The sequence below is a fragment of the Pelmatolapia mariae genome, linkage group LG8 (genome assembly GCF_036321145.2).
Source record: "Pelmatolapia mariae isolate MD_Pm_ZW linkage group LG8, Pm_UMD_F_2, whole genome shotgun sequence".
Classification (NCBI taxonomy): Eukaryota; Metazoa; Chordata; class Actinopteri; order Cichliformes; family Cichlidae; genus Pelmatolapia; species Pelmatolapia mariae.
The window spans coordinates 28,457,501-28,471,443 of NC_086234.1; the positions used below are offsets into that span (position 1 = coordinate 28,457,501).

At 41.0% G+C, this 13,943-nt stretch overlaps 1 protein-coding gene across 4 annotated transcripts in view; it reads right to left on the minus strand.

Moving 5' to 3' along the window:
* Window positions 1-9,350, minus strand: part of tmem94 (transmembrane protein 94) — a 48,840-nt gene extending 39,490 nt beyond the window's left edge. For all 4 annotated transcript variants that reach the window (XM_063481739.1, XM_063481737.1, XM_063481738.1 and 1 more), the window contains exons 1-2: window positions 9,244-9,350; window positions 2,931-3,280 (exon numbers count right to left, since the gene is read on the minus strand). In XM_063481739.1, the coding sequence (XP_063337809.1) occupies window positions 2,931-2,954 (24 nt within the window). In that variant the 5' untranslated portion in view covers window positions 2,955-3,280; window positions 9,244-9,350. The remainder of the gene's footprint in view (window positions 1-2,930; window positions 3,281-9,243) is intronic.
* Window positions 9,351-13,943: the final 4,593 nt, after the last annotated feature.

Sequence of the window (13,943 nt, forward strand, 5' to 3'; positions counted from 1 at the left end):
CTGTAATTGATGCATTTGATGTTCATTTGACGCATGAAGGGGTGGAACCCTAAAATTATAAAAGTATTCTCAAGTGTATTTTTGGGTGAAGACGTGCGCTGATGTGATGCTGTGTACTTCTTCCCGCGTGTGTGTTTCAATAAACTTTTTGTTTGACTGCACTCTTCTGGGCCTCTGCTGGTTTGTTCCATTGCTCAACATTTTCGAATTCGGGACAGCAGAGGGAAGGGTTAGGAGCAGTGTGTGAATAAAAAGTTTACAACATTAAACCTATGCAGCCCGCAATTGTTCAGCAAAAAGCATGATGAAACAACAGCGGCAGTGATGATAACGTTGGCATAGTTAAATATGGAGCTGGAGTCTGTTTACACACCACGAGGCGCAAAGAGGCAGCACCATTACTGAGATGGTGAGCTCAGGTAGATGGAAGAAAACATGTTTCTAGCGTCCAAAACAGCAGCGCTGTTCCTGTAGTCAACTTTAAAACCTTTAATTTGAAACAGCTAGCGGGAGTCCTTCATCAAATCACCTGATCAACAAAGTCCGACTTGGGGAAAAAAACAAATTTTTTGCTGCTTCATACACTGCTGTTCGTTTTACACAGCAGTAAACCAGTTGTATTAAAATATGCAGATGAACTGTTAACCAAGTCTGACACCATGTTTAAATTATACAGCTTCCAGGCTGACGGCCGACAGCAGAAAGTGTGAGGGTAAATATGCTGCAAAATGCCAGAGCTTGTAGAATAAAAATTGAGAATTTCAAAAACCACAATTATTAGCACAATTATAACCACTATTGTGGGTGTTGGTGCCTGGACATGGGAGTATAGAGGGTGTCTGGGGAGTGTGTGTACGGTGTTCATTTCTGTGTCTCTACATGTTGGATGAGTGTGTGAGTATTTGTATATGTGTGCATGAGGGAGTGAATGCATTCTTGTGTGCCTGTTTGTCTGTGTCTGTGTCAGGTCTTACACTCCACCTCTCTTAGAACATATCTTAGAACATCTCAGGCGCCCTGGGGGTGAGGGCCTATGAGGTGTACAAACAGGTATTCACAGACACACCATATTATTTGGCTGCTGCCTCTAAATATATTTTGTATTATTAGTACTGTGTGCTGTTCAGTAACATTTATTATTTATTGATATATATGTCGGTTCTTGCTGTTGATTCTCTGCTGTGTTATTTTTTTTTCCAGCAGTTGTTGAAGCAGATTCTCAGTATTTCTTCTCTTTCTCCCTCTTTTTCTCCTTTATTATTCTCTCTCTCCTTTGTTAACCTTTTCTTAAAAGAAGATTTCTTAGACTTCGTAAAACTTTTTTTTCTGTCCCCCAGTCTTGTCCGTTGTGATTACAATAACACTAAATAAAAAATCCTAACAAAATATCACCATCAAGTGGACCATTAAAGTAAATGCCATAATGGTCCACTTGGGAAAGTAAATCTGTTGGCCATTTTTTGGCCTTCAGACAACAATTCTGCCAGACAGGACAGAATAAACACAATTATTCCACTATTGATTGAAAATTAGCTCTTCTTTATTTGAAAGTTTCAAACTTTCAAAAACATGTTTAGCCCCATTTTCTGTCAGTACGGAACGTTATGACACCAGGTGGGTTGGTTGCAGTCAATAGACACTTGTGTTGTCCCTTGCTGCAACAATCAGTTTTATGTTAAAACCAAGGACATACTCTGCACTGAAACAGGGAAATCCACCTGTTAACCATAATGTTCGGGCTTGTAATGCACCTTATAAATGAGGACTGTGTGGAGAAGAGCCTGTTTGAGTCAGGTGACAGGTGGTTCACCGGACCGACAACCCTGATTAAGAAAATGATTTTTCCTCATCTAGTCGATTGTACCAATCAGCTGATGCGATCAGCTCTATTTTATGCAATAAAATAGTCTCTCTTTTCCTACGCACATCAATCTAGTAGACAACAAAACAGCTTTAATACATGCACATCACACCATAAACATGACTGTCTTTCTTACCAAAGCACGATCAGGAATCCCAAAAGCACGTGTGCTGGGAAAATGAGACTTTTTTTCCCTCTCGTGTCATCTCACTGACTGGATTACTTCATTTTAGAAATGAGGAAAAGCGAAATGGAAGTGAAGGATAGAAGGATCGATGTGGAGATTTTGTTTTGGGGTTTTTTTTCCTGCAGACAGCATGTTCGATCGTGTTTCTGCAAGAAACATTCTTGTGGTGTGATGCACAGGTAGAGAGACTATTTTACTGCATAAAATCGTGCTGAACAGGTTTTGCACTCATTTTTGAATCCAGGGGCAGCACAAAAGTGATCCCTTTAGACTGATTTTTTAATGTCTTTATTTTCCCCTGAGTTATTGGTTCTGTTACTAGCTAGCTAAAATAAACTAATCAGAGTCTTGACATCAACAACCACCCAATCCGGTGACATGACGTTCCATACTAACAGAAGATGGCGCTAAACATGTTTTTAAAAAGTTGACTTCAAGCACTTATTTCTTATATCCAGCTACAGACAGTGTTACATCTATGTTTGTTTCTGAAAGCAGGGCTACATTGTGCAAATTAGCCTTTACACATTTAGTGTTTTGTTTTCACTGCAAAAATGTTATCACTTACTCCGAGTTAGCAAAATTCTAATATTTTATTAGCCTGTTACTTAGCACTAATTTGCACATATACATCTCTGTGTTGTATCCAACACACTTCTGGTTTCACAGTGGTTTCTGTTTATAGGTCTGCTGAAAAATTGCTCTCTCTGAAGAAGCAAAAAACCTTGGAAAAACAAGAACCCATGGTAGACGATGTTACAGCAAGCCAGTTAATCTCCTGAGGTCACTCTAAACACCAAGGTAGCTGTCTATTAAAACAGCATCCACACAGGAAACATTTAAATTCCAAAGGCATTTGCTAATCTAAGCAACCAGACTCACCTGTTTCTTATCCCTTGGCTCCATGGCAATCGCAACCACTCTACATGCTCTGCTCCTTGTCAGGCAAAGATCTGGCAAATTCTGTCAGTTCTGCCACACAAAGTCCAGCTCTAGATGCTACACATCTTGGATTCCAGCAGCTGCAGATCAAGTGGCTAAGATGCGCACAGAGAAAGCTAGGAGAGAAAGCAGAAGGGTGCAGCCTTTGTTCTCTGCCTGTTAAGACCTCCTGCACTGCGTCCTTTGCCAGTGTGACAGAAGAAAAGTGGAGAACTCTCTCTGGGATATCTGGTTTTGTTTACTTCCTCAGGTGCTGCACAGGAATCGTGTCATAACGTTGATGCAGAGCCCTGTGAATAAAATGCAAAGCACATGAACAAAAATGTATATCTAACTGGAATGTCATCAACATAGATGACATGAATAACACCTTGGTGTCATTTGGTGTATAAGGTCCAGGAAACATCACCCAGTGTTAGCATAACAGCAGTACTGACAAGCAGACTGCACCATAGAATCTACTCACCTTGAACACATAAGCAGTTTCAACTGACACAAAACCCCCCAGTAAACTCCAGAGTCAGCAATCGCGTTGGCAAAGAGTTGAGAGTGGTGAGCCAATCGAACAGGCAGACAGACTGAAGGGTGAAGGGAGCACATCAAAGTGGGCATGAAGGAATGCCCAATATATTCCCTGGACTTGGACAGCAACAGTCTTTCTGACACCGCCATCATAGAGTCTAGCTCCACAGCCACAACATGGCCTCGTGGATTAGTTTGTTGAGTCTGTTGGTGTTGGTTGATTGGTTGTAAGGTAAATAAAGTGCTTTAAGTGTACATAATAAAGCCCTGTATGTATGATTAAAATGTGACTTGTAGTCTAAACCTCTTTGAGTGGTCAGTATGAGTAGAAAAGCAGTGTATAAATGTGAGAACATTATATCTCTGGAAACTAATGGGAAGAGAAGAAACATGCTAGTAGGGCTGGGCGATATGAGGAAAATCTAATATCGCGATATTTTTTGGCTACATCACGACACATATAGCAATATGTTTAAATAAACTTCAAAAATAAATATTATTTCCAACAATATAATGCCTAAAATTGCACTGGTATACTCATTCAAATCGACCATTCAAGGTTTTCTTCTACTTTGAATACAAAACATTTGAATCAATTTAAATGTTTTATCCTAACCATTTTTTAACCATCAGTAGCACACACAAGTTTTTCACAAATGACAATACTGTCACAGTAAGTCTCTTTCTGTGGTCAACACCAGACCTTTAACAAACTAAAGATCATAGCAACAAAAAAGGGCATCAAGCAATAATTGAATAAAACAACTGAAAATAAAAGGGTGCTCTTTTGTGCTTATAACATATAAAAATTGTAAAATAAAACATGCGATGACCTCAATTTACAGTAACTATAGTAACTATTAAAACAACTGACCAAGAATAGTCCAGGGTACCACAGCTGGTTTATTTAACGTTTTCTTTGGTTTACGGGAGATGGTGACATGCAGAGTTTAAAACATTCTTCATTTTGCAGTGGATGACTTTTCAGCTGGTAGAATAATTTCGTGGTACTGCTCTCTTTTGCGGCAATAGTTTTACGGCATGTTTTGCAAATTATCGCATTTTGTTCTGCATCATCCCTGTGAAATTCAAATGACAGCAAGTGTCAGTCCCTCGCTCGTCTGACACTCCCGCTGTCGCCAACTTTTTCCCAATCTGGTAGTATATAAACACACGCATGCTCAGCACAGTGTGCCAGGTAGAAAATTTTCCAATTGGGACGGGGGAATTAGTGATGCATTCCCAGCGTGTGAGAGAGAAAAAAAATTTCACAGTGAATTACATGAAGACAGCTTAATATTGCCATGGCAATTTATACTCGATGGTTACGATAAAGCCAACTTAACCATTGTACGTGGAAAAAATTCGATATATCGCCCACCCCTACATGCTAGTGAAGGCATCTACGTGTTTATCAGAGAACCTCTTTTAAACATTTAGATTCACCTTGCCAAGTAGCTGTGATATAACTCCTGCTACTTATACTGTATCTGGTCGTTTTTCTTAGTTTTTTTCTACTTTTAGTTTAGTTTAGTTTAGTTTAGTTTTTTTCTACTTTTTTCACCCGTGTGTGGGGACCCAGAGCAGGGATCCTTTGTTTACAGTAAGGATCAGCTGTTAGCGCTGCGTCCAGCAGCTGTACTGCCGGCGGACAGACCCGACATTCCCAGCGAGCTGAGGAGGAAAAGACGGGGGTGTCGTGCTGGGAAGGAGCGCCGTCGCCCGAGAAGGAGACGTTATCGACCATCTCTTCCTTCTGTAATTATTGGAAATGTACGGTCTTTGCACAATAAATTGGATGAGCTCACGTCGCTAACCTGGTCACAGAGGGAGTACCGGCAATGTAGCATTATGATGCTAACGGAGTCGTGGCTAACACCGCTAACTCCGGACACGAGTGTGACACTACCGGGATTCCAGCTGCTGCGAGCGGACAGGACAAGAGACAGCGGTAAGAGGAAAGGAGGGGGACTGGCAGTGTTTGTGAATGACAGATGGTGTAACCCTGGGCACATCACTGTAAAAGAACAACTCTGCAGCAGAGACATTGAGCTGTTAGCCGTTAGCATGCGTCCGTACTACCTGCCCCGGGAATTCTCGCATGTTATCGCGATAACAGCGTATGCCAATGCTGAAGAGGCATACAGTTCATCATCTCTCCCTCCCCTGGGCAGATCTGATCACAACCTGGTGCACCTTGTCCCTGTGTATGAGCCCTTAGTGCGCAGGGAGCCACCAGCCACCCGCACAGTGCAGAGATGGTCGCAGGAGAGCGAGGAGGCTCTTAAGGATTGTTTTGAGTCGACTGTGTGGGAGGTGATCTGTGACGACCACGGAGAGGACATCGACAGCCTTACCACATGCATTACGGACTATATTAATTTCTGTGTGGATAACACCGTACCTACCAGGACTGTACGGTGTTTCTCCAACAACAAACCTTGGATTACCCCGGAAATTAAAGCTGTCCTCAAGCAGAAGAGGAGGGCCTTCAAATCCAAAGACAAAGAGGAGTTGAAAAGGGTGCAGAGAGAGTTGAGGGGACTGATAAGGAATGGGAAGGATAGCTACAGGCAGAAGATGGAGAACCAGCTTCAGCAAAATAACGTTGGTGAAGTCTGGAGAGGCCTCAGAACCATCTCAGGCCACAAACATCAGAACTCTCTGCCTGGGAGGGATGTGAGGTGGGCAAATGAACTGAATCATTTCTTCAACAGATTTGATTCAGCCATGAGGCAGTCTCCAACATCGGCTGCAGACTCAACCACCCCCACTGCTGCTGTTCCACCTCTGACACCTCAGACACTTCACACCTCCTCTATTCACCCTGCTCACTCCTCCCCACCCCCAACAACAGCATCCAATACACAATCAACACAAGGCTCCAGCCTGTCTCTCTCAACCACCCAGGTTAGGAGGGAACTGAGGAGGATTAATGGCAAGAAGGCAGCGGGTCCAGATGGCATCAGCTCGAGGGTCGTCAGGTCCTGCGCGGACCAACTGTGTGGTGTGATGGAGCACCTCTTCAACCTGAGCCTGAGGCTGGGAAGAGTCCCACAGCTCTGGAAAACCTCCTGTGTTGTACCAGTGCCAAAGATTTCACGCCCCAAGGACCTCAACAGCTACAGGCCGGTGGCTCTGACATCCCACCTGATGAAGACCCTGGAGCGGCTGGTCCTGGCTCAGCTTCGGTGCCTTGTGAGCTCATCACTGGACCCACTTCAGTTTGCCTACCAGCCTGGCATTGGAGCGGATGATGCCGTCATTCACCTCCTACATCGCTCCCTCGCTCACCTGGAGACCGCTGGGAGCACTGTGAGAATCATGTTCTTTGATTTCTCCAGTGCCTTCAACACTATTCTTCCCTCGGTTCTGAAGGACAAGCTGGAGAACTCTGGAGTGGACCATCACCTCACTACCTGGATTTTGGACTACCTCACCGACCGACCACAGTATGTGAGGACTCAGGGCTGTGTGTCGGACAGGGTCGTCTGCAGTACGGGGGCCCCACAGGGAACGGTTCTGGCTCCGTTCCTCTTCACCATCTACACTGCAGACTTCTCCCACAACTCCACCCAGTGCTTCCTGCAGAAGTTCTCTGATGACTCTGCTATAGTCGGCCTCATCACTGATGGCGACGACAAGGAGTACAGAGGACTGACTCAGGACTTTGTGGACTGGTGCCAGCTGAACTACCTCCAGATCAATGCCAGTAAAACCAAGGAGCTGGTGGTAGACTTCCGCAGGCACAAACATCCTCCACTGCAACCACTGAACATCCAAGGTATGGACATTGAGACTGTGGACAGCTACAGGTACCTTGGTGTTCATCTGAACAACAAACTGGACTGGACTCATAACTCAGACGCCCTCTACAGGAAAGGGCAGAGCAGACTGTACCTGCTGCGGAGACTCAGGTCGTTTGGAGTGGAGGGCCCACTCCTGAAGACCTTCTATGACTCTGTGGTGGCCTCAGCCATCTTTTATGGTGTGGTCTGCTGGGGTGGCAGCATCTCTGCTGGGGACAGGAAGAGACTGAACAGGCTGATCCGAAGGGCCAGCTCTGTTCTAGGATGCCCTCTGGACCCAGTGGAGGTGGTGAGTGACAGGAGAATGGTGGCTAAGCTGTCATCCCTGCTGGACAACATCTCCCACCCCATGCATGAGACTGTGACAGCACTGAGCAGCTCCTTCAGTGGGAGACTGCGGCACCCACGGTGTGGGACGGAGAGATTTCGCAGGTCTTTCCTCCCCACTGCTGTCAGACTCCACAACAAAGACTTTAACTGATCAAACACACACATCCACAAATGTGCAATAACACAAATGTGCAATACTCTTTCTGGCACCGTTGTATTTTTCACTCTGTTGTATATAGCATTTGTATTCTATTTTTATCCTATTGTATATTTTATTCTATTTTATTTTTATTCTATTCTGTACAGTTGTGTACTGTATTTATTCTTATTTTATTTTATTCTAATTGTCCTTCATAACTTTTGCACTGTCCACTTCCTGCTGTGACAAAACAAATTTCCCACGTGTGGGACTAATAAAGGTCATCTTATCTTATCTTATCTTATCTTATCTTATCTCCTTGATACTGACATCATCATACTTTTTGGCGTAGTTTATTATTATTCTTAGGCTTGATGTGAAACTTAACATGTAGACAAATGACAAAAGTGAACACTCATCTCTGCATGCATGCCAAATATCTATGATTGTGCAAACTTGTCTCCATAGACGTTATGGATAAACAATGGAAAGACTGTTCATCTGTAGCTGTGTATGTCCACATCCACAGCAATGCATAATCACTGCATACTACTGCTGAAATGGTCATCCCATCAGCCTTTACCTAAACAACCATTTTCAGCAGCGACCATTTAAGGGGTCACCACAGTAATTATCTGCCTCCTTGCATTCTCTACTGTCACCAGAGCATACCCAAAGTCACCTGGGATAGGCTCCTATATGACCATTAATGACAAGCCGTTGCAGTGAGGAATTGCTAAACAGAATTCTGCCAACATTTTCCCCTATTTGTGAAGTACATCGTAAACAGTACCTGGCGGTTTCAAAGACTTTTGGTAGATTTTATCCACACATAACGATCGCTTTGACACAAATATGACCAAAAGAGAAAGACCGAAAAATACAAAAAAGTCAGAATTCTGAATTTGACTTAAATTAAAATCGTCGCAGAACAAGTGAAAACTCTTATTTGTCGTATGGCTTTACGGGATCCAGCAACTTTATAGAATGGGTATGAATAAGCTCACGTACACCTTGAGAGCTGTACTTAAAGCATAACCCCTAACACTAACCCAGCCTACAGTTCCAGCATGAATGCTGTAAAAGCATGTCAATTTGTCAAATCACAATACTTCGCACCAATGAAAATCTTATCGTGGAGAACGACAATAGTGGGTGTTTTCACAAGCACCTCTCAAAGGTCAACAAACGCGACTCGAATACAAAGTCACATTAGTTATAAATGAAATGTTCTGCTGTAAACAACAGCTATCACAAAACTAGTCTCGATTTGAGCTTTTAATCGTTCTATCTTCTTTAAAAGCAAAGCTGTTATCAGGCCACATATCTCCTTACCTTCATCTCAAAGGCAGATGCTACCGCAACATAGGCGTTGTTTAAACTACACTTCACCGCTGCAATATTCATCAAATCACATTGAGTCGGTGTACATTATTAATATATAAGCACTCACCTTTCCTCATTTTCGAGTCTCTCTGCACATCCTGAAAAAAATACCCTTTTCTCTCCATATAAACACACTTCTGATGCTTCACTGTACAGCAGCAGCCATGTTGGAAAGCGTTCAGCTAGGAGGAAGGAAATATTTGTGTACGTGCGTGCGTGTGTGCGTGCGTGTTCTTCTTCTTCTTTCGTTTTTAACGGCAGCTTGCATCCAACAATGTTGCATTATTGCCATCTCTTGGGCTATACTGCTACGTCACTTTTATTTCCTTAATAATCAGCTCTGCACATTAGGAGAGTCCAGGTCTTACAGTATAATACTCATGTATTACTGTAATCCTTATACAGTAACGTTAGTTAGTGACTGAGCATCCCTGTGACTTTCTCTTGATTCCTGTAATCAGGGTGAATTAGTTACGGATTAGCCTAATTTACCGAAAAAGTACAGCGGGCCCGGGTCCTTCGGTAGGTTTGTCCAGTTTACCGAAGAGCACCTCAGCTATAATTTTGAAACAGTCGGTCGTGGTTTTGGAAAGTAAACACTTGACCTCTCAGCATCCCCGCTCTATCTGCCATTAGACAGGCAAGTTTCTCCGTGCCTGCAGCTGTCAGTCAAAGCTGTTATGTTGAGTTGGACCCCAATTTAACAGCATTATGGTAGTAATTAGATTCAAACTTATGAGAAAGGACACCCCTTGAACACAAATCAGCGTGATGAGAACTACTGATAATGCAAAACAAAATCTTTGGGAAAATCAGAGGAGAACTTTTTTCTTTTATTTTTATTTTAGTCTGACCCCAGTGCCCTCCGCTAACGTAGAGGAGGCGGGGTTTATGACCTATACTGAAGCCAGACACCAGGGGGCGATAGAGACGTTTTGGCTTCATTTTCGGGGAGCTATTAGGTAGTCCATGTTTTCTGCAGTCACTGGTAATAACTAACTAATAAATTACAGCAACAATTTATTTAAATTAATCAAATTCAGCTACTTTTAAACTTTTACACTTCTTGCAAAGACCAGACTATTACAAGAAGAGGGTAATTCTTGAAAATCCCTGGCTCCAGTTAATCCTCTGTTGTTTTGCCATGATGCTGACAGAGAGAGAAAGTGTGTGTGTGTGTGTGTGTGTGTGTGTGTGTGTGTGTGTGTGTGTGTGTGTGTGTGTGTGTGTGAGAGAGAGAGAGAGAGAGAGAGAGTGAATGACAAAAGGCTTGTGTAGGTTTCAACAGGGTAAATGAATGAGAACATAAGGCTGTTCTGGAAAGTTAAAGTGTGTCACGTGTCGTCAATAACTATGAAGTTGTATAAGTAATACATGCTTGGTGTTGTATATAATGCATTTATACTAAAAGCCTCTTGCCTTGTTATTCAAATCTGTTGGCATATTTTAAACATTATTGTAGTCTTGGTCTCATTTTGGTCAACACCTTCACTCTGCATTTAAAATATAATATATAATACAGAAACAGAAAAAAGAAGTCAGTGTGGATTTAAAAAGGTAGAATACTGTGCAAGAATTCCTGTACCAAAAATATATTTTGAAAATTTAGATTTTATTTTTATTATGGTCAATAATATTCAGATTTACTGATTTAATGCAGGCTTTTACAAGCTGGGGGTTTTAATAGAAATGCCCATTAACTTTTGATTATACTTGATGATGATGTAGAACCATCTCTTTCTGATCACCTCCTTACACTGAGGAGCTCCTCTGAGTTTTCACTGAACGAGAAGAAGGAGACCATCCAGTACTTCTCTTATGTCAGCTGAAATCATCTCTGAAAGCACAGCGCCACATACCCATAGACATACACATAGATTACTATTTCATTCTACAGTTTGAACTTAAATTAACTGTACCTGACTGGACGCTCACTTGTCTGAGTAAAGCTAGCCAACTGACTTACGAACAAGGGGAGAATTGAACCTCAGGAATGAATTAAAGAAAATTACAAACTCTTAAACATACCAGAGACAATTTCCTGGATTAACAGATATGTAATGATTTATTGAATTGTGATTACCTATTTATATACATATTTTAACTACCTTAATGTCAGTATTCTGCAAACTTCAGGCGGGTTATGTTTGCATCTGGCAATAATTATTTGTATATTCTGCATCTCTTTGTGCTTTGTCTATGTCAGTTTTCTATTGTAAAGATAGCCCATACTTGTTTGAATTTTGAGTACTTTCATTTTCATTTATAAATCCTTTACAAGACACAAATAGTCCTCATTTTAGATGATCACACAAAATATTTAACTTACAACTGCATGAATTAACTGTGAATTACACTATGAAATAAGTATTTCTAAAACCTCTATTAATACAATCACAATGAGCTCATATTTTACTCATTACATCTATAAATGTGCATCTGAATACTTTACTAATCACCTATTTAGACTTTCTAAATTATACCATGAGTTTATCAATCAAGATTAAACATCTGTATTTAAAAAAAATAAATAAATACCAAGGAGGAGTAATGCTTTATAAATGATGAATTAAGCACTTACTAATACCTTACTAATGCTTAATAGTGTAACATTATTTAAAAAATGTACCTCACTTCACTAACTACCTTTCGTTGGACTCAATGAAAACTTCAGTGAAGTCAAGGCTAAAAGATTATGAACAGACGATAGGACGCACTTTTGCAACACACAACCATTGTCTATTGGACTGAATGCAGATGATGTGACTGTCATGGTCCGCAGTCCATGCCAGTTGACCTGCTATGTCTATGTTGTGTTTTGTTGTTGTTCTCTCCCGGTCACTCATTTCCACCTTTACTTGTTGGCGTGTGTGTCCGGGTTTTTCCCGCCATGGGATCACTTGCAGCTGATCAGCCTCGTCAGGGCAGCTACTTAACAGAGGAGCTGAGCTTCAGTTGATGCTGGATCATTGTGAGAAACTCTGTCAGTGCCCAGTTAGCATTGTGAAAGTGTTTGTGTTAGTCATAGGAACACAGGAAGGTGCATAGGTAGATAGGAAGTCCTGCCTTTGCATTCCTGACAGAACGATCCAGAGTGGGGAGGAGAATGGCCTCTGAAGGGCTTTTCTCAACAGCCTCAATGAGGATTTGAAGCGGGAATTGTCCGCTGAAGTCATTAGATGCTTTAATCTCCATGTGTGTTAGTACAAATGTATTATCATGGTTGAGATTCTACCTGTGTGGGAGATCTCAGACTGTTAGTTTTTAAATTTGATCTCTCTGAGACCTGTGCTGTGAGGCATGGGTTCCCTGAAGGGTCTGTACTTGGCCCATTGCTGTTTTCTTTGTATCTGCTGCCTCTTTGTCTTCTTCTACATTTTTTAAAAGTAACCTTTCGTTGTTATGCTGATGACCTGCAGCTTTATGTTCCTTAAACATTGGAAACTATGCTGACTTGTCTAAATTAGAAATTTGTTCATTTGCAATTAAGGACTTGTTATCTGATAATTTCCTGCTTCTTAATACTGATAAGACAGATTTTTTGGTCAATGGATTACAAAAATTGATGACATAAATTGCAGGGACAAGGTAATGAACTTGGATGTGTGGTTCGACCCGGAGCTCTCCTTCAAGTCTCATGTAAAAGAGACAACAAGGACTGCCTTTTATCACCTAAGGAACATCAATATCAAACAAGTTTTATCACTTGACTAGGGCTGCCACAAACCAATTATTTTTGCGATTAGTCGACTAATCAGATCATGCATCCATCGTAGATAAAATGGACAGCTTATAGCAGCATGCATCTGCTCTTATATAACTATCACTAGCTTACAGCTTGAAGTGTTTAAGGTATGTGCTAACTAAAAATAAAGACAAGATGGTAGTTTATTAAATTTTAATGAAATGTGCAGATTGTTTCGGTGGAGTTGAATAAACTCAGCCGATTTACTCAGGAACAAATAAAATACTGAAAAAAGCCAAACAATAACATTTGTAAGTTATCTAAGTGACTTATATATCATGTTTAACCTGAGTAGCGAAAGACGGCGGTGGGTTTGAAAACGATTTGCCCAGAGTCCTATGGGGCGCCGTTTGTAAAGTGAAACATGCTGACATTAACGGCAACATTTTTCCACATTTAGCTCAAAACGAGTCCTTTTTTACAACATTTAGTAAAATATTTGTAACTTTTCATATTTAAAACACAATTTTAAATGTTAAATCTAAATGTTAAATATTAAATCTAAATGTTAAATCTAAATATTATATTTAAATCTAAATGTTAAATCTAAATGTTATATTTAAATCTAAATGTTAAATCTAAATGTTATATTTAAATCTAAATATTATATTTAAATCTAAATGCTAAATGTTAAATCTAAATGTTATATTTAAATCTAAATCTAAATGATAAATATAAATGTTAAATGTTAAATCTAAATGTTTAGGCTAACATGCAAATTTATTGTACGGATCAACGGAAATACCAAAATAAAAGCTTTCCGAAAACCTCCGGTGCAAAAGTGTGCCGGTAGTGGTCAGACACGTTCTCACTCCCTAAGCGTAATATTTTACGCTAGGTGACAAATCGTCAACATTTTATGCTTTCGGGTACCCAACACGTTCCTAAATGACGGCACCAGAAAAAGGAGAGCAGATGAGAACCGTTTGGACTCAATCTGCACACGTTCGTTCATTTTCTGAAAATCGCTTTGGAAAACACTATTTTACGTCATTTAACTGCTAGTTCAGGTTAGGAATAAG